General features: G+C 40.7%; 3 protein-coding genes across 3 annotated transcripts in view; all 3 read right to left on the bottom strand.

The window, feature by feature from the left end:
• Window positions 1–21,685, bottom strand: part of LOC127650291 (NACHT, LRR and PYD domains-containing protein 3-like) — a 349,622-nt gene that overhangs the window by 68,691 nt on the left and 259,246 nt on the right. The gene's annotated exons all lie outside the window — the stretch shown is intronic.
• Window positions 1–21,685, bottom strand: part of LOC127650289 (NACHT, LRR and PYD domains-containing protein 12-like) — a 459,642-nt gene that overhangs the window by 179,681 nt on the left and 258,276 nt on the right. The window lies entirely within an intron of this gene.
• Window positions 842–6,285, bottom strand: LOC127650296 (uncharacterized). The gene is made up of 3 exons (XM_052135624.1): window positions 6,077–6,285; window positions 3,579–3,682; window positions 842–2,117 (listed from the first exon to the last, which is right to left on the bottom strand). Exons 2-3 carry the CDS (start codon window positions 3,674–3,676, stop codon window positions 1,121–1,123), a joined length of 1,095 nt encoding a protein of 364 aa, XP_051991584.1. The 5' UTR covers window positions 3,677–3,682; window positions 6,077–6,285; the 3' UTR covers window positions 842–1,120.

Raw genomic sequence — 21,685 nt, 5'->3', positions numbered from 1 at the left:
AAGATTTCATTCACTACATTTGTGTCTAACTTGTTGGGAAAGGTGTCAAAGTAGCTGATTTGTATCAAAAGTCACACTGTTCAATAATTGCCTCATGGTTAGTATGTGAGAGAATTTGTAAAGACAAAAAGCTGTAACTTTGTGAGTTTATATTTTTGAGACTTTCAAGACCTCTATCATGTGGATAAGTACCCATCGAGGCCCATGAGAATCAAGGCAGAACCCCGTAACTCCAGTTAGCGCTCTTAGACTCAAATTGAATTACTGTACTCTGCCTTTGTTTTTACATTAAATGTTGCTGCGTTTAACCCCATGCAGTGAAACAGACCAATAAACCTCCTTTGGTTAATCAGAAGTGGCAGTTGTCCGACCTCTTTCATACACAACACAGAACAGGTAACAGCAGTTAGGATTAGACCGGTTACACTTAGTAACCACTGACAGACTGTGACTGCTTCGAGAAATCACAGAGCTCGGCCACCAGGTGGTGCAAAGGAACAGGCCATCTTTGCAAACCCCTTGACAAACATCCTGTAGTAACTGGAGATACTTCACCTTCTCCAGGTGCATCGCAACCCCATCCCTGGAAACCACATGCCCCAGGTACTTTACCATCTCATGGTCACTCAGCCGCTCCCTCCTCAAAGTCTAGACAGGAAGAAGCCACATCTGCAATGTGACGCACATCAGTGTGTCTGTCAGTTTGGGTATCGGTCAGTCTGCGTATCGTGAGTCAGTGTATCATTATTTATTATTGCTGCTATTAGTTTTTTTTTTTGTCTGAAATTAAAGCATTGATATTTACTGTACAATAAAAAAGAAATGCACAGGAATGCTGTTTTGCTGGAGTTTAATGATGATTACAAAGAGTATGGCAGTTCCAACAAGGTAAATGCAGAGGGGTAACACACATGCTGGATACACTAAACATGAGAACAGGCATTAGCTTGCCATGTATTTATTACTTTGTGTGCTTTTAGAGTATGTATTTTTGAGCACTGCCAATTACTGACTGACCAGACTGATTTTGTTCCACCAAAACAGAGAGATGGACTGAAATGTAAGCGACTAAAAACAAACACTGAAAACGGTACAAAAGAAAGCTCAGCTCATTTCCTTTTCATTGCTCCACTTGGCACTCGATGCGCTGGTTGAGACATTCGTAGCAGTCCAGGCGACTGTTTCGGCAACTCTTACATTCATTCTCTCTTACTTTCTCACATTCCAGGCACTCCCTCTGAACATTAGAGCAGTCGTCACAGTACACCTTTTGGCAGTTGAAGCAGTCATTTCTGTGACTCCTGCACTGATTGCATTTTACCTGTCTCTCCTTGGGGATCTTGTTGCACATACAATCCCCCTTAAATTCTGGGCAATCATTGCAGGTCTTCTGGTAGTCAACAGACTTGCAGGTCTGGCATTTATACATCTTGTCTTTGCAGTTGTTGCAGAAGGTTGTCTTGCTCAAGCAGTTTGTGCAGGCGGTCACACTTTTACATTGGGGGCAGGACAGCTGCAGTTGGTAAGGGCACATCTCGATGGTGAAGCCCAGTTTCCTCAGGTTAGAGAAACCTTCCTTGACCTTCTGTTGGGTTAGGGTTAGGGCAACATTGCTTTCATCATGGAAGAGCTGGGTGTAGATGAAGTACATGTGCACTTTTCCCTCTTTATGCCACAGAGAGAAGGGTTTCTTCGACAGAGGATCATCGATCCTTCTTTCGCAATTGTCACTGAAACAGTGCTTCAGGCAGGGTGAGTTGGTGGTGTAGAAGACCATGCAGCCCCCATTTTGCAGCGTCTGCTCCAGCTTCTCCCCCAGCCACTCCGCTCCCGTCATGGATTCCTTGTCCAGTGGTGGGTCCCATCCATTTGTTGGTTTCTTCAAGATTTTGAACTCGGAGCAGTATTCGCTGGGATCCGGATGCACTGCAATGTAGTTGGCTTTCAATTTGGTTATGAAATCCTGTACCGATTTGGTGACAATAGGCTGCTGCTTCTCCTCCCCGTTCTCCAGGTACTTGACTGGACTTTGACCATTGCACTGGTCAGGAGTCAGTCCAATCATGAAGCTCATCTGATCCAGATATCCAGGTGTGTTTAGATTCTTAAGAAGGAAACTGCCAGAGAGAGGGGAAAATGAATTAAAAGCCTTTAGTCCTCAGCATCGTCACCAGTGACTCATCAGTATAGAAGTGGAGACAAACATTCTGACCAAACATTTTGTCCCTACTCAAGAATCAGTGAAAAATGCTGTGTAGTGATTTATAATTTTAAGTGAGGAAGCAGAAAACCCATCCCTCTACAAATGCATTTACATTTCCTTGTTTTTCTTTCCATTGCTGTATACATTTTTGCTATTTAAATGAACTTCCCATGTATATTAGTTTTCTTTTACTGACATTACTAAAGGCAGCGACGTGCCTTTTGATGTGAACCTTGAACTCTTGTGCTGTGGAGGTGAAATATGTGTGTTAAATTATCTGCCATTATTAGCACACCAGCCATTGGCTGTTTATGTAATATGGTTTCTTTTGTAAATCATACTCTAGCTAATCACTGTTTCTACACAGTGCAGCAAGAAAGTTTCATCTTTCATTAAAAACGCTGTTTATTTGTTTAAATTAATAATTTTTTTATATAAGGTTTTAACAATCTAACTTTGACCCAAAAGGCCAACAAAACATTCCCAGAATAAGAATGGGTTACTATCTAAAACTATTAAAAATGAAATATAAAGTAGATGTCAGAAAGGCAGATACACATCAGAAATATGATTGTTAAGTTTGTTTGTGTGCAAAACATTTGCCCAACACACACAGATTAACAAATAATTTTATTACCCACAGTACCTCGGATAGCTGCTGACCCATGCACATAAAATTAAGTCAATACAAAAATATGATGGTGGTAAATCCACTGGTAACCCTACAGAGGCTCTTAAACCCCACTCTTAAAAGGGTAACGGAAAGCATACTTCGAAGTATCACCGACTTTAAACACACATTTTGAATGCCTGTCAGGCTAAAAGTGGTGCGCATAAATGGAGCACTTATATAATATTTACTTTTGTGTGACAGGCCTCACAAGGTTATTCATTAAATAAGGGTTGTCTTTTCCTTGAGTCAATAATTAAATGTGAAACTTAAAGATATGTAGTACTGACCAATGTTTCAAGGGTGTGAATAATCCTGGAGGCTCGTGTATATTGTGATGGGGCATATGCACACGGGCTTGGATGTGGGGGAGGGCTGCTCCGCCTGGGATTGCCCAGCAGGATTAAGTTAGCTGGGGGGCGGGTCTCAGCAGTGCATGCCCGTTTAAAGAGCAGCGTGTGCACAACAGTCGCTTCAGTTAGGGCCGTGGTCTGTGCTTGTTTTGTTCTGTTTTTATTGTCTTTAATGTCTTCCATTCTTGTTCTCTGCTGCCTACTCTCCAGAATGGTAGAAACAACGAGCCTGTAACAGGTTAGGGTTACGTTTTATATATATATATATCTATACTTAATTTTCCAGATCCTGACCAATGTGACCCTATCACTGTGGCCTCACTGAATGACTAGCATTTCTCTGAACACTTACTCTTTCACCAGTGTCTTCAGCACGTTTGGCTCGATTTGTGTAGCACTGCCAAGCTGGATGTGGAGCAGGAGCAGCACGGCTACACTGCTGAGATGCATCTTTCACTTAAAAAGAAAAATGATGTAAAAATAAAGATACAGTATTTTGTCAAGTTCAGCATAGTTCATATTGGGCATGTGGTTTACCTAGATTGTTCCAGTAAAAATATAAATCCAACCATATAAATGGGTAATTGTATGTAAAAATAATGTGATATCTTATCACCCTGGATAGGGGCATCTACTAAGAAATAAATAATAGGGAGAACATGTTATTTACATTTACATTTATGCATTTGGCAGATGCTTTTATCCAAAGCGACTTACAGTGCACTTATTACAGGGACAATCCCCCCGGAGCAACCTGGAGTTAAGTGTCTTACTCAAGGACACAATGGTGGTGACTGTGGGGATCGAACCAGCAACCTTCTGAGTACCAATGTATTATACAGAGCACTTATTACAGGGACAATCCCCCCGGAACAACCTGGAGTTAAGTGTCTTACTCAAGGACACAATGGTGGTGACTGTGGGGATCAAACCAGCAACCTTCTGATTACAATGTATTATACAGAGCACTTATTACAGGGACAATCCCCCCGGAGCAACCTGGAGTTAAGTGTCTTACTCAAGGACACAATGGTGGTGACTGTGGGGATCGAACCAGCAACCTTCTGAGTACCAATGTATTATACAGAGCACTTATTACAGGGACAATCCCCCCGGAGCAACCTGGAGTTAAGTGTCTTACTCAAGGACCCAATGGTGGTGACTGTGGGGATCAAACCAGCAACCTTCTGATTACAATGTATTATACAGAGCACTTATTACAGGGACAATCCCCCAGGAGCAACCTGGAGTTGAGTGTCTTACTCAAGGACACAATGGTGGTGGCTGTGGGGCTCAAACCAGCAACCTTCTGATTACCAGATTACCAGTTATGTGCTTAGACCACTCCACCACTCCACTACACCACCACCACAAATAAATCATATTTGGCCAAGATAATTGTCTTAATAATATTTTTGAAAATAAGAATTATTTCCTAATATCAGGCAATATTTTTTAACATTTAAATGGTAACTAAAGTTGTTTTGTGTGTTTTCATGTTCCCACGTGTTGCTGTGGCACACGCTCTCTCAAAATGATGCAAATATTTTGCCTGAAAAGGACATTAAAAGTAAGAATAACATGTTCTGATCATTTCAATACCTTCGAGCTTTCTCTTGCTATAATAAAGGAGAATAAAGGAGAGAACATTCAAGCAAACATCAGACCACATTCTTTTCACTCCCTATTAATTGAACATTATTTTACTTGCATCCAGGGGTGAAATGCTGCCACTACTCAATGGGAATGGAGGACCAGAATGTATTGTTTCAGGTGGTACTGGGACCTATTTGTGCTGACTTTTATCAGATGCGCATGTGTTTCATCGTTCAGTCAGAACTCTCAGAATCAAAGATTTGGCTGATAGGCCAATCAATATTAAACCAATCAGTAAGACCTAGGGGTGGGGCTGTAGTACTTATGTCAGCACCAGCTTGAAGGAAAGACAGCAAGAGAACAAACATCTAAGTTAAGTGCTTATTAGCCTAGTAATGTATGTGTAACATTCTGGCTTTTATATAAAGGCTATATATCATGGTGCTGATCTGAACTCTCAACCTGCATTTACACCCTGTCACAGTGACACATTTAAAAGGGTGCAGTACACACAAATTAAACCTCTTTATAAAATCTGTGGTTCTGCATGCTGTCGTAGTTTCCATGGTGACCCCTGATTCACCCTTAGCGGCGTACCTGCACTTGTTTGTTGAGAATTTCACCACTGCATCAAAGGATTGTCTGTACTTCTGAAATTGATATACAGCAAGACTGTGAAGGGATAACTCAGTGTTGCAACAGCCTGGAGGTATAACAAATATCATTACTTGGAAACAGGAATGGGAGGGTTTTACAGTTAATGTATATATTGACTAACTTCCTCACACAAACTCTTTCTGCAAAAACATCCTGTTGAAACTTGGGGTTTGTTTCTGCTTTCTAGAGTTATTTCTGAGTGGAGTGGTGGTGGTGTAGCACAGAACTGGTAATCAGAAGGTTGCTGGTTTGATCCCCACAGTCACCACCATTGTGTCCTTGAGTAAGGCACTTAACTCCAGGTTGCTCCGGGGGGATTGTCCCTGTAATAAGTGCTCTGTATAATACATTGGTACTCAATGCAATTATCTTGGTCGGATATGTTTTTGCAACGTCTATTAGTCTGAATGTACACTTGCATATTTCTTTGCTAAAACCAACTTTCAGTAACATTATAGCAAGGGTGTGAATAATTCTGGAGGCTACTGTTTATATTTATTTTAGTATATTGTTTTTAAATGAGTAAAAAGAAGCAAACAGAAGCACATTAGAAACACCCACCATCAACCACTAATCTAAAGTGTTTGCAGAACTTACCTCTGATCAGTGTTCCAAGTAAAACTCTGTCGCTTGACTGCAGCTCTAATGCACAGCAATCTTTCAGTCCTTCTTTTATACTGTACACATCCATATTTGTAACCAGTCCAAGAGACTTTGCCAACAGATAAGGGGACAGGAAGTCAACTTATTTGATAGCATCAAACGGTTGCTAATCCTGCACTTCATACTGTACAATGGAACTCAGTTTAAAAGTTAAAATGAACACAAAGACAAGAAGGAAGTTATACAGCAAGACTGTGAAGGGATAACTCAGTGTTGCAACAGCCTGGAGATATAACAAATATCATTACTTGGAAACAGGAATGGGAGGGTTTTACAGTTAATGTATATATTGACTAACTTCCTCACACAAACTCTTTCTGCAAAAACATCCTGTTGAAACTTAGGGTTTGTTTCTGCTTTCTAGACAGATTTTTCTTCCTTTTCTCAAGATCTCCAATATAACTGATAGGAGTTTGTTTTCTGTTTAGAGATTTTTAACCCTAAAACACAGTAACAGCCTCAATCTCATTCTGAAACCACTGCTGTGGATTGAAAGGATACAGGAGAAAACAATCTAGTCATCTTCTGCTGACGCTGTGAGATATTGACTGGCATTGCCTGCCTTCTCTTTTAGGTACTGGCACAATGGACAGCTGATGATTTGGACCAATCTGGGTTGGTTTGTGTCAGTCTTGAATACAGGGGACCAGACCTCCTCCAATCCTGGGATTGTAATTTATGCACACAGGACAAAATCTACTGTTCACAAAATAGTATTTGTCAGACCATGGCCGTGATCATAAATATGTAAACCAATGTTACGTTCTAACACCCATGTACTAGGGGAGGAAAATATATATGGATGGATGGTGGGGGGAAGGGCTAGTGTATTCTACATAAGCTGCTTTATAGGCCACTCTTCATTTGTTCAGGGATTTTCTTTAATTATATAAGGGCTGAAGAGACATGTGTCAGATTCCTAACAACAGCTGTGAGCTTTGTACATGAGCAAAGATGCTTTCTAATTCTTTCTGCTTTAGTTTTATATGCAGTTATCTTGTATGAAGAGATCTGCACTCAAGGGACAGTCAAACAGTGTTCTCTTAACACAGGGGGTCTCTTAAAAGAGAGATTATCCTACATGCCTTACTGTAATTAAGGTTTCTCCTTATATAATATATTATATATTTATCCTTAAATATTATATATTTTCTCCTACATGCCTTACTGTAATTATGTATGTTAATTATGTAATTATTTATATTAAAAATACTGTGTAAATATGCATTAACTAAATTAACCTAATTTAATCAAAGATATTTTTTTGTATGTTCAAGATAAAAGCCGATTAAAATGGTTGTATGATACAGGTTTGAGTCCATGGTTGGTTAAAGGGGTCATGACATGAGAAACCAAATTTGCCTTGATCTTTTGGTATATAAGAGGTCTTTGTATCATTAAAACGTCCTGCAAGTTTAATATTTTAAGACGTCCTCCCCATTCTAAACGAATCATTTATTTAATCAAGCTCAAAATACAGCTCGTTCTGGATTCATGGTTAGAAGTGACGTGACGGTTAGAAGTGACGTAACAGCGTTTGCATATGACCGCCTCCAGCACAAGATAACTACGCTTATAAGCGCAAGACTACGCTCATTTCGTATCGCCGTCGCCTCACAAGTGTTCAGTCGATGGACAGCGAGCTCTGACAGAGACTACTTGTGCACAGGAAAATTACGATGCCACACAGATGTGCTGTTCCTGGCTGTGGTCAAACAAAACCTCTGAATAAGCTGCCGAAAGATCCAGACGTCAGGGAAAAATGGATGCAGTTTATTTTTGCGGACGCCCCAGTCACGGCAGTGTTAACTTAAGCGCTTGTTCTGTACATTTTAAGGATGACTGTTTTGAGAACAAATCTCAATATGATGCTGGCTTTGCCAGAAAACTGTTGCTCAAAGATAAGTCCGTGCCGACTATTCTGGGAACAACGACGACGCTAAACTGTAAGTAATCTATTTTAAACTTTAAACTACTTTTTAAAGCACAGTTTCATTCATTATGAATAATCACAGTGTTTTTACTTAGTTTACTTGCATATTGTTCTGGCTGGGGGCGTCAATAATTGATACATAGGCACTGACGTTAGCCAATCATAACAGTGGGCGTTAACACTGAAGTCTTAAATGGAAAACGCCCCCAAAACAGACTGTTTGAATCAGAGGATGAGAAACAGGGTGGGAAAAGGTCATAAATCACTAGATTTTAAAAGTTTTTCTTAAAAAAAAATATATTAATACTATAATTGCACCTAAGGGAACATAATAATACAATAAAAAAAACCATGTCATGACCCCTTTGGTTAAGAGAAATCTGGTCACATTAGATGGTGGTCTCTTTGTCAGGTTAAGGTTAGGTTTTGAGGATAAGGGGAGCCCTACCTCAGGATACTTAGATCCTTCGGTAGGAACTCTCTAGGCATGAGCTCAGTTATTTAGTTATGTCTCCTCAACACACTACCATTTATCTGATTCACTGCTTAAGGTATATATATATATATAAAATATCCAGGTTATGGTTAGGTTAGGGAATTGTTAAAACCATAAGTCCAGACCCCAATGGGCCCAGGCCCAGTTGTGCACAGGCCTTCTCTCAACTGGTCACTTACCGCAGCCCAAAGTTCCAGTGAGAGGACCAAGCAGAGATCGCCTGCCACTCAATCCATTCTGTCCCAACATGAACAGTGTTCAAATAATTAGGGTTAGGTAAGTTTAGGGTTAGGGTCTCTGGAGTGGTGGTGGTATAGTGGTCTAAAGCACAGGGCTGGTAATCAGAAAGTCACTGGTTTGATCCCCACAGTCACCACCATTGTGTCCTTGAGTAAGACACTTAACTCCAGGTTGCTCCAGGGGGATTGTCCCTGTAATAAGTGCTCTGTATAATACATTGGTACTCAGAAGGTTGCTGGTTTGATCCCCACAGTCACCACCATTGTGTCCTTGAGTAAGACACTTAACTCCAGGTTGCTCCAGGGGGATTGTCCCTGTAATAAGTGCTCTGTATAATACATTGGTACTCAGAAGGTTGCTGGTTTGATCCCCACAGTCACCACCATTGTGTCCTTGAGTAAGACACTTAACTCCAGGTTGCTCCGGGGGGATTGTCCCTGTAATAAGTGCTCTGTATAATACATTGGTACTCAGAAGGTTGCTGGTTTGATCCCCACAGTCACCACCATTGTGTCCTTGAGTAAGACACTTAACTCCAGGTTGCTCCGGGGGGATTGTCCCTGTAATAAGTGCACTGTAAGTCACTTTGGATAAAAGCATCTGCCAAATGCAGAAATGTAAATGTCTCTGTACATCTTTTCTGGCAATTTAGAGCTCGGCCTGCAGCTATATTTTTCTCAAATCCTCTACTTGCAGCAGTGATGCCTTTGGCATTCTAGCAGTCATTTCTAGCATACTATAATTTCTAGATCTTCATTTCAATTTTAATCCCATGCTTTCTGCAGCACTTTCCGAAGATGAAAATAGCTTGTAAGGCACTTCTCATGGATTTTCCAACCAAGCTTTTCTAACATACTTTTCTAACATACTTTTCTAACTTTGATTCATCAGTCCATAATACAAATTTTTAATCATTTACCACTCAAACTTTTAAGTTTTTTTGCACATTCTACCCCATATATGTTTGTCAGTTTCAGATGTGACTTTTTCTTTGAAAGTCTGCCTAAAATGTCAAAATCCCAGAATCTTCTCTTGATTTATGCAGATTAAATTGGTGTTTGGCCTGTACTGATCATTGAGATCAATTCAAGTCTCTAGTTTTAGAAACTGGCACAGTACTAGTCTTTTTGTTGTACAGCTGGGCCATCCACTTCCCTCTCTGTCCTGGTTTGATCCAGTTTGATATTTTCTTTCAAGACAGTAGTGCATGGAATAGAATTTATCTCTCAAAAGAACATTAGACTGATGAATTTAAATACAGCTACAGAAAAGATATCATTGTATTGTGATGTAATTACTTAATTGAGTGGATCTGTTCTTAAAAAAAGGGAAAGGTTTTTTGAGTACCAAATTAGCTCATTAGAATAGAATTAGAAAATGTGATGCAATCTTTTTTTAATAGACTGAAGTGATGATTGTAGAAAATAGGTATTTGTCATCGCAGGTAAAATATTTATTATAAAATAAATAACAAATATTTATTTCAAAAAGTAATAAATTAAAGCATTAAAGTAGCTTTTTTTTTTATTAATTTAAAACTGTTGAAAGCTAGTGTAAAACAGAATACCAAATTTGTTCTCTCTTTGCCCTAGAAGGTAAATATGGTGATTTGATTGATTTTATTGAGGTATTTTAAAAACAGGTTTGAAATATACAGTAGAACAGAAAAGCCTTGATTCTTTGAATATGCAGGGCAATGGGAATCTGACATGCCTTTTGGAAGCTAGACATGATTATAGGAATTGCCAATATTTCCATTGGAGGCAAGAATTACTTCCAGGTGTAAGGCTGACATCAAGATGTCATAAAAGTCAAAGAAGTCTAAGAGAACCAAGTCATAAAAACTCACACAGAAGAACATTTTCACCTGAGTCAACACATCCTATTGAGCAAGGACAATAAAACACAAATCTCAAATCTGACCTCTATCTAACCTCCTAAAACTCACAAACATCTGCTCCCCTCTACTCCTCCTTTCCCTTCAGCTCAGAATCACTTCAACAAAATATCATGTCTGATGTATACAAATAATATGACTTGGCATGTCACACACTCAGTGCGACTGGTAAATATCCGGTGGAGCCAAAGATATTTGACAAAACCATATGTGTATCAGGGAAATGATAGCGGCAGGATACAAAAAAATAAATCTCTTGATCTGCAAATTAATGATCTCTTTGTTCGCACAAACGACGAGAGATCAGACTTAACCCTCTGGGGTCTGAGGGTGTTTTGGGCCCTGGAGAAGTTTTGACATGCCTTGACATTTGTGCTTTTTTCAGTTGCTTAAAAACATATTAATGGCTAAAGTCTGATAACACTGTATTCAGCACAAACTGGGCTACAATAATATGTGAGCAACATGTGTGTACAGGTTTGTATTTTTGAGAAAATAACGTTTATGCGTGGTTTTTGAAAAAAAAAAAACAATTTAAAGTCACTGAAATAAGGTCATATAACACATAATAAACATTTGTTCACAAGACTTTTGAGAACTGGATCTTGTAGCCTAGAGTTTCTGCTACAAAATGATGTGAAAATCATCCTGATCACTCATTCATACAAAACATTATAGTCATTTAACTTTTGTAAGACAATTTTAGTGTTGATGGGTAATATGCGAGGAGGCGTGAATGATCATGAATATGGATTGTGATTCACACCTGAAGAGATAAAAGACCCTCCCCTGGGCATATCACTGAGGGATAGAGAATGAATGTGAGGAGACTTAATGATCAAAATCAAGTTTTAAGTTAAAAGAAGTAATCTGACTATGTATGTTCTTTACATAAAGACTTTACTTCATTTTAGACCTACACTACCATTAAAAGAAGTCTCTTCTGCTCACCAAGACTGGATTTATTTGATCCAAAATACAGAAACAATATTGATATTCTGAACTATTTTTACAATTTAAAAGAACAGTTTTCTATTTGAATATGTTGTAAATGCAATTTGTGATCAAAGCTGAATTTTCAGCATCATTACTGCAGTCTTCAGTGTCACATGATCCTTCAGAAATCATTATAATATGCTGATTTTCTAATATGGGCATATTTAAAGTTTGTTTTACTAATTTAACCTGAACACATATTTGCAAGCACAAGCTTTGTTGATGATAATGAGGCGTTATAAACACTAGATAAAATATAATCTAAACATTCATATTATTTTTATATCATATTACATATCATATTTATATCATACAGCATACAATTTAAATACCTGATTTAGCCGAAACAGCATTTAAATGTAACTGTATCTTGCCTATTAGGGCATATTTCAAATGTCAATACTCTGAATCCTGGCTGGAAAGTCTGGAAACAGTCCCACTAGTAAAATATGTACATGTTTATATAAAATAGCATGTCAACTAATGAAATCTAAATGACTTACTCATCAGAAATTGTATCATCGGCTGGATCAAGTCTCTCTTCAAAATACGAACGTTCATCGGAGTCCCGCTCTTCTTCTGAGGAAAATGTTAGCTCTTCCTTACTATCCTGGAGCTTTCTCGTCTGTGTATCGTTGCAAACGCGCAGAAAAATGAATGAAAAGTGTTTACAACCTCACAGTCGTGGGGCGTGTACATTAGCATTGATCGTCTCGGCACATTACCGTATGAATGGTGCGCTCTGCTGGTGGGAGTGATCACATTACAGATAATTAGATGGACCAGTAAAAACTGTACATCGCTTTGTTTCAAACAGATTACATTGCAGGAGAATATTTGTTTTAAATTGTAATTGTTTTATTTAAAAGTAGACATTTTAAGCTTTCTTTAGACATATGTTTCATGTTTGTGTGATAAGTATTCGCAGAGTTTCAGTTCATTTTTGTGACGTGTTTCTGAATTATGCTCGTGAACACAGAGACTGCTGAAAGCTCACCCTTTTTATTTTATTTATTTTACAAAAGCACAAGATTTTGTTGTTATTGTGAGTGTACACAAATAAAAATAGACCCTTTATAGTCTCTAATGATGTCTTACACTTATCTGTATGCCCCAAAAGACGCGCCGGCCCCAGAGGGTTAAACTGGAGATAAAATCATCCAAAGTTTTATTCTGGTATTCAAGGGAGCTTTGCAACTGAATCTTTAATTATAAAATCAATGAACACCGTCGCTATTGTTTATGTACTTTGCTGCAACAAACTCGCAACGTTTCAAAAGAATGAGCGGGTAGCAACTGTAAACAACTAAAAAGTATCAATTGAGATATAAAAATTGCAAGTTGATGTGTTTGCATATGAAAAGCAAGATTAGGCAAGACAGAGTGATGTGATAAAAAGAATAAACATAGCAACAACAGAAATGTTACTAGTTTATTAATCAGTAAAGAGTACTATGACAGCCTATTTTTAAATTAGCAACTGTGCTAAACACTGTTTCTGCTGTAAGAAATACAATAAACACTTAGATGTTAGGGTTTAGATGATTAGATGTTGTAAATGCTTCGGGCATTCCATACTTTTCGTCTTGTATAAATTAGAAATAACTGTAATCATCCTTCTCTTGAAATTGTTCATCAGTCTCAAGCTGAATGTGTTACTATGTCAGATATCTCTGATATGACACACTGTGCTATTTACCACATAGCTGCAGTCAAACCATACGGAGTACAAAAATCCATGTGACTACTAGCAATTTTACACAATTAGCATTAACCTTCAGTAACTTTAAGACTGAAGAACTTCATTAGGCCATTAAAACATAATAACACTCTTGACACATTGCATCACCTCTGACTCTGCCCGGCCCTATTTTCATATTCAAATATAGTCACATGAGAATACACCTATCTTAACTCAAGAAAATTAGAAAATTGCATTCAATTTCAAATTGTAATCACAAAAGCGCTGCAGCTTGAGCAGAAATTTGACCCTTGTGAATATGTACCTGCAGTCATTGTGTGTGTACAGCAGCATGTCCATCAAAGGCTTTCAGCCTGACATGTTGCTGTTCACACAATGCACACGCTCATGCATCTGATACAGGGCCAAATCAAAGACATGTATTCTCAAAAGAGCAGCAAGATGACCAATATCTCATTCCAGAAAACCTCCAGAGACCAGTAATAAAATTATTTTCATTTATACTATTTTAATATAATATAGTTGTATTATAATCACATTATAATATGCATTATATTATAATGGCCAAGCATGGCCACAGACAGGGAAAGGTTATGCATGGCATTGCAGATGTACGTATACTATGTATGTATATTTGTAATGACAATGCCAACCGAAAAAACTTACCGGCCCTGAAAAATTCTTGTGATTAAATTTCATTGGTTTTCTCATCAGTGCCAAGAGGGAGGGTATACGGTCATTTTTGCTGTGCATCAATGCTGTAAAAACAGTGGCACATGATAATGAACCAAATCATCTCTCGCTGAGAAGCACCAATTTAATTTGAATCTGATCAAGGGAACATTGTACTGTGTAGACAATGAAAGATGTGTGTAAAATTCTAAACATCAGGCAGAAAGCCCTGACATCAGCCCTGACAGACCACAGAGATCATAGATCATCAAACGTGTGAATAGCACCCTTAAAAAATGCTAAGCAGAAAACACATCACCAAAGATGTGAACGGATACTTTGACCACAGAACAGTGTTGGGAGCAATAAAACTAAAACAAAGCTCAGAAAGTTCCCCAGCAGAACTGGGGCTTATATTGCTCACAACAGCAGACTGTGCAGACTCAACTGTGAGAACAGCTCAAGGTAGTACACACTTCAAACTGCACTAAAATATCAGCAGTAATTCAGATCTCACCAAAGATGCTCAGTCTAATTTGATCTCTGAAATAAAATTTGCATTGGACATTGTAATGGTACGTATCTCTTCCCCCTGATGGCACTAACCATACAGTATGAGACTAAAGCTGTCTGTAACAGTTTGGCTTTGACTATCAGAGGGCAGATTAAAGGTTAAACATTAACTGTTTTCTCTCTCTGTGGTTGCTCATATTTCAGGTTGCAATATTGTGAGGGACAGATGCAAAAGATTTCTGATCCTCACAGCTCTACAAAAACAAAAAAAGCTGTATGGCCTCCCGGTTTAGCACCGGAACCAAAAATTAAGCAACACCAATTGCTCTAGATCAGGTTCCACCCATCTCCTAAACATACAGAGCACACACTTTTATCACTACACATCATGGAACAAAATAATGGCCTAGATTCTGAAAATACTAATCTACTGAAGAGCTGGCCCGCTTCTCACATACACATAGCCTCTCACACATAGGACATTACAAACCTGTTTCCATAAAACTATAAAGTCACTATTTACAACTTATCTTTGAAATACTGTAATATGCATGGGACATGTGCATGGCTACAGTCACACATCGATGATTTAATTACTAATTGCAAGCAAACCCATACTTCAACATTTCCACCTACATATAAATCAAACCAATTGATTGTTGCTGGCATGGTTGCAAACCAGAGGGCCCCTGGTTTTCAACACATTGCTAATAACAATGTAAAAATAAAGGAGTTGACAATATGAAATGCAGACACCTCTATCGATCACTACACATTTTGAAAATAGGCATATATCATCGATTGTGACTGTGGCAGCGGGGGCGTGGTCAAGCGCCCGTCCAGGGGAGAAAGTGGTAAGGGTGCTTGCACCTGTGCTAAATTATGTCTAAGACCTGTCTCTAATTTCAGTGAGCATGGGGAGAGCGGCATAAGAAGCCTACTGTGTTCTTAGTATGCAAAAGATTACATGTCTATAGAAGTGCTAAATTAAACGTTACCTGTGATTTTGAAGCCCTGTTCCCTGTGTCCTCCTTCCCTCCTTGGAGAGTTGTATTACAGTGACTTAGCCACCAAATCACACATATTAGATAATTTTGAATTAACACCGTTATTATTATATATGTCTGTAACTGTGATTCTACAATCGTAGAATGATTATTATAACTATATATGTTTAATGATGCATGCCACTGGTGAAGATACTAGTTAAACTGAATTTGTGGTATGTTTCCTTTAATTTATTATCCACTGTAATAAAGTATATTGATGATATATGTTCGAATTGCCTTGACTCTGTGCCACCTTTCCTTTAATTAATTCAGATAAAATATATCTAAGTTCACTACCACAAATCACAATGGTAGTAAAGAAAAAAAATCAGATTACTTAGACCCCTTTGCATTTTCAAAGACACACTTGAGACCTGGATTAACACTTGCACTTGTGACATAAATTCATTGTTTGTCTTTTCATCATGTATTGATGTATTACTCAACCTTTTCTCATGTCAGTATAACATTAAGTTCTTCAGAGTTTCATCTTTACATGGTTATTTAAGAAGCTGTTCAGGTGTATATGCATTACCAGTGTGAACTCCTTCACCTAACTGAGGTCTGCCCAGAAGACCACCACTGGAGGTGGCAGAGAATTCTTCAATAACAATCCATCAATTCAGATTTCCTTAAAGATAATTTTTTTATTATTAGTTATTTATTTTATTTTATTTTATTAATAATCATGCCAAGGTCTTACATGAAATTGTGTCAAAAATTGCAAAACATTTTTTTTAAAACACACATATGCCATATGGGCGGCAGTGAAGGCCGTGGGCCTCGACGGACCAGACCCGGGCAGCAAAGGCTTGCTCTGGGGACGTGGAATGTCACCTCACTGGGGGGGAAGGAGCCGGAACTAGTGAGGGAGGTGGAGCGTTACCAGTTGGATCTGGTGGGGCTTACATCGACGCACAGTTTTGGCTCTGGATCCGTACTCCTGGATAGGGGATGGACTCTATTCTTCTCTGGAGTTTCCCAGGGTGTGAGGCGACGGGCGGGTGTGGGGATACTCACGAGTCCCCGGCTGAGCGCCACTACGTTGGAGTTTACCCCGGTGGATCGAGAGGGTCGCCTCCCTACGACTACGGGTTGTGGGGGGGAAAACTCTGACTGTTGTCTGTGCATATGCACCGAACAGCAGTTCAGAGTATTCGGCCTTCTTGGAGACCCTGAATGGAGTCCTGAATAGGGCCCCAGTAGGGGACTCCATAGTGATGCTGGGTGACTTCAATGCACACGTGGGAAATGACAGGGACACCTGGAAAGGCGTGATTGGGAGGAACGGCCTCCCTGATCTGAACTCAAGTGGATGTTTGTTATTAGATTTCTGTGCTAGTCATGGATTATCTATAACAAACACCATGTTTGAACATAAGGATGCTCATAAGTGTGCGTGGTACCAGAGCACCCTAGGCCAAGGTCGATGATCGATTTTGTAATCGTGTCAGTCGGATCTGAGGCCATATGTTTTGGACACTCGGGTAAAGAGAGGGGCAGAGCTGTCAACCGATCACCATCTGGTGGTGAGTTGGGTCAGGGGTGGGGAAAGACTCTGGACAGACCTGGGAAGCCCAAGCGAGTAGTGCGGGTGAACTGGGAACGCTTGGAGGAGGTCCCTGTTCGCGAGATCTTCAACTCACACCTCCGGCGGAGCTTTTCAGGCATCCCTGCGGAGGTTGGGGACATTGAACCGAGTGGGCAATGTTCAAAGCTTCCATTGCCGAGCCGCGGTGGAGAGCTGCGGCCTCAAGGTTTTAGGTGCCGCAAGGGTGGTAACCCTCGAACACCGTGGTGGACACGGGTGGTCAGGGAAGCCGTCCGACTGAAGAAAGAGGCCTTCGGGATTTGTCGTCCCGGAGGTCTCCGGAGGCAGTTGCAAGGTACCGACAGGCCCGAAGGGCTGCGGCCTCGGCCGTGTGGGAGGCAAAGCAGTGGGTGTGGGAAAGGTTCGAGAAGCCATAGAGAAGGACTTTCGGTCCGCACCAAAGTGCTTCTGGAAAACCGTCCACCACCTTAGGAGGGGAAACGGGGAACCATTCAAGCTGTATACAGCAAAGATGGGACGCTGTTGACCTCAACCGAGGAGGTTATTGGGCGGTGGAAGGAACACTTTGAAGAACTCCTAAATCCCAACACGCCCTCTATGGTAGAGGCAGAGCCGGAGGATGATGGGGGATCAGATTCTATTTCCCTGGGGAGGTCACTGAGGTAGTCAAACAACTCCGCGAGTGGCAAAGCCCCGGGATTGATGAGATCCGACCAGAAATGCTGAAAGCTCTGGATGTGGAGGGGTGTCATGGATGACACGCCTCTTCAACATTGGCGTGGAAATCTGGGACAGTGCCTAAGGAGTGGCAGAACGGGGTGGTGGTTCCCTCTTCAAAAGGGGATCAGAGAGTGTGTGCCAACTACAGGGGTATCACACTTCTCAGCCTCCCTGGTAAAGTTTACTCCAAGGTGCTGGAGAGGAGGGTTCGGCCGATTGTCGAACCTCAGATTGAAGAGGAACAATGCGGTTTTTCGTCCTGGCCGTGGAACATGCCCATCCGGTCTACATGTGTTTTGTGGATCTGGAGAAGGCGTATGACCGGGTCCCCCGGGAGAGACTGTGGGAGGTGCTGCGGAGTACGGGATGGGGGTCCCTTCTTAGGGCTGATCCAATCCCTGTACGTCCAAAGCTGAGGGCTGTGTCTGGGTCCTCGGCACAAAGTCGAAGTTCATTCCATGTGGGGTTGGTCTCCGCCAAGGCTGCGCTTTGTCACCAATCCTGTTTGTGATATTCATGGACAGGATATCGAGGCGTAGTCGGGTGGGGAAGGTGTGCGGTTCGGTGGGCTGGGGATCTCATCGCTGCTTTTTGCAGATGATGTTGTCTTCATGTCATCATCGGTCCGTGACCTTCAGCTCTCACTGGATCGCTTGGCAGTCGAAAGTGTGAAGCAGCTGGGATGAGGATTAGCACCTCTAAATCTGAGGTCATGGTTCTCAGCAGGAAACCGATGGAGTGCGTACTCCAGGTAGGGAATGAGGTTTTGCCCCAAGTGAAGGAGTTCAAGTACCTCGGGTCTTGTTCACGAGTGAGGGGACAATGGAGCGGGAGGTTGGCCGGAGAATCGGGGCAGCAGGGGCGGTATTGCACTCGCTCTATCGCACCGTTGTCACGAAAAGAGAGCTGAGCCGAAAGGCAAAGCTCTCGATCTACCGGTTAATTTTTGTTCCTACCCTCACCTATGGTCATGAAGGTTGGGTCATGACCGAAAGAACTAGGTCACGAGTACAAGCGGCTGAAATGGGCTTCCTCAGAAGGGTGGCGGGCTTCTCCCTTAGAGATAGGGTGAGGAGCTCAGTCATCCGTGAGGAGCTCGGAGTAGAGCCGCTGCTCCTTTGCGTTGAAAGGAGTCAGTTGAGGTGGTTTGGGCATCTGGTAAGGATGCCCCTGGCCGCCTCCCTAGGGAGGTGTTTCAGGCACGTCCAGCTGGGAGGAGGCCTCGGGAAGACCCAGGACTAGGTGGAGAGATTACATCTCCACACTGGCCTGGGAACGCCTAGGGTCAGCCCAGTCAGAGCTGGTTAATGTGGCTCGGATAGGGAAGTTTGGGGCCCCTGCTGGAGCAGCTGCCCCGCGACCCGACTTCGGATAAGCGGTTGAAGATGGATGGATGGATGGATGGATGGACATACAACAATTATAAAAAAAACAAAAGCCAGAGGGAGAAAAAAATAAATAATTAAATCTATATAAGGTTGAACAATGGAAGCATTTTTTGACTTTTCAATGATTTTTTGTTTTTTATGCCCATAAAAGACATAATATAGATAGTTACAGTCAACCAGAAAAAGTGACTTGACATTGCAACTCTCAACGTGTCCAACTTGATGAAGCAGGATAACCGTTGCATTTTAGAAATGAGCTGACAAGTGAAGGGATGATGAATTTTATTATGACAAGAGGAGCTTTAAAAACAATACAGGTGAAACTCGAAAAATTAGAATATCGTGCAAAAGTTCATTAATTTCAGTAATTCAACTTAAAAGGTGAAACTAATATATTATATAGACTCATTACAAGCAAAGTAAGATATTTCAAGCCTTTATTTGATATAATTTTGATGATTATGGCTTACAGCTTATGAAAACCCCAAATTCAGAATCTCAGAAAATTAGAATATTACATGAAATCAATAAAAAAAGGATTTTAAATACAGAAATGTCGGCCCTCTGAAAAGTATAATCATGCATATGTACTCAGTACTTGGTTTGGGCCCCTTTTGCATTAATTACTGCCTCAATGCGGCGTGGCATGGATGCTATCAGCCTGTGGCACTGCTGAGGTGTTATGGAAGACCAAGATGCTTCAATAGCGGCCTTCAGCTCTTCTGCATTGTTTGGTCTCATGTCTCTCATCTTGCTCTTGGCAATGCCCCATAGATTCTCTATGGGGTTCAGGCCAGGCGAGTTTGCTGGCCAATCAAGCACAGTAATACCATGGTCATTCAACCAGGTTTTGGTACTTTTGGCAGTGTGGGCAGGTGCCAAGTCCTGCTGGAAAATGAAGTCAGCATCTCCATAAAGCTTGTCTGCTGAAGGAAGCATGAAGTGCTCTAAAATGTCCCGTAGACGGCCATGCTGACTCTGGACTTAATAAAGCACAGTGGACCAACACCAGCCGATGACATGGCTCCCCAAACCAACACAGACTGTGGAAACTTCACACTGGACTTCAAGCATCTTGGATTGTGTGCCTCTCCATTCTTCCTCCAGACTCTGGGACCTTGGTTTCCAAATGAGATGCAAAATTTGCTCTCATCAGAAAAGAGGACTTTGGACCACTGAGCAACAGACCAGTTCTTTTTCTTTAGCCCAGGTAAGACGCTTCTGACGTTGTTTGTTGTTCAGGAGCGGCTTGACAAGAGGAATACGACATTTGAAGCCTCAGTCCACTCCTTGTGAAGCTCCCCACACATTTGAATGGCCTTTTCCTGACAATCCTCTCCAGGCTACGGTCATCCCTGCTGCTTGTGCACCTTTTTCTTCCACACTTTTCCCTTCCACTTAACTTTCTATTAATGTGCTTTGATACAGCACTTTGAGAACATCCAACTTCTTTTGCAATTACCTTTTGAGGCTTTCCCTCCTTGTGGAGGGTGTCAATGATGGTTTTCTGCACAACTGTCAGGTCAGCAGTCTTCCCCATGATTGTGAATTCAACTGAACCAGACTGAGAGACCATTTAAAGGCTCAGGAACCCTTTGCAGGTGTTTAGCTGATTAGAGTGTGACACTTTGAGCTACAATACTGAACCTTTTCACAATATTCTAATTTTCTGAGATCCTGAATTTGGGGTTTTCATAAGCTGTAAGCCATAATCATCAAAATTATATCAAATAAAGGCTTGAAATATCTTACTTTGTTGTAATGAGTCTATATAATATATTAGTTTCACCTTTTAAGTTGAATTACTGAAATTAATGAACTTTTGCACGATATTCTAATTTTTGAGTTTCACCTGTATAATAACAATAAATAGCGATACGTGAAATGACTGAGGCTCCAGTGAGTTCAAATTGTAACTTTGTGGTTTTGCGAACGAGCGATCGTTCCCAAACTTTGCGCACGCTATCGGGGTCTTTCCACAAGAAACATATTGCATATTACAGAGAGACAGACAGACAGACAGATAGACAGACAGAGAGACAGACAGACAGATAGACAGACAAAGAGACAGACAGAGAATAGATAGATAGATAGATAGATAGATAGATAGATAGATAGATAGATAGATAGATAGATAGATAGATAGATAGATAGACAGACAGAGAATAGATAGATAGATAGATAGATAGATAGATAGATAGATAGATAGATAGATAGATAGATAGATAGATAGATAGACAGACAAAGAGACAGACAGAGAATAGATAGATAGACAGAGAGTGGAGAGAGACAAAAAGTGGTGTAACATGTGCTCTCTTAGGTTCATTAAAGACCAGACGTGCTGCTGCATTCTGGATCATTTGAAGAGGTCTAATAGCACATGCA

The sequence above is a fragment of the Xyrauchen texanus genome, chromosome 10 (genome assembly GCF_025860055.1).
Source record: "Xyrauchen texanus isolate HMW12.3.18 chromosome 10, RBS_HiC_50CHRs, whole genome shotgun sequence".
NCBI lineage: Eukaryota > Metazoa > Chordata > Actinopteri > Cypriniformes > Catostomidae > Xyrauchen > Xyrauchen texanus.
The sequence above is the reverse complement of the archived record's forward strand: the minus strand, read 5'-3'. Positions and strand labels throughout refer to the sequence as shown.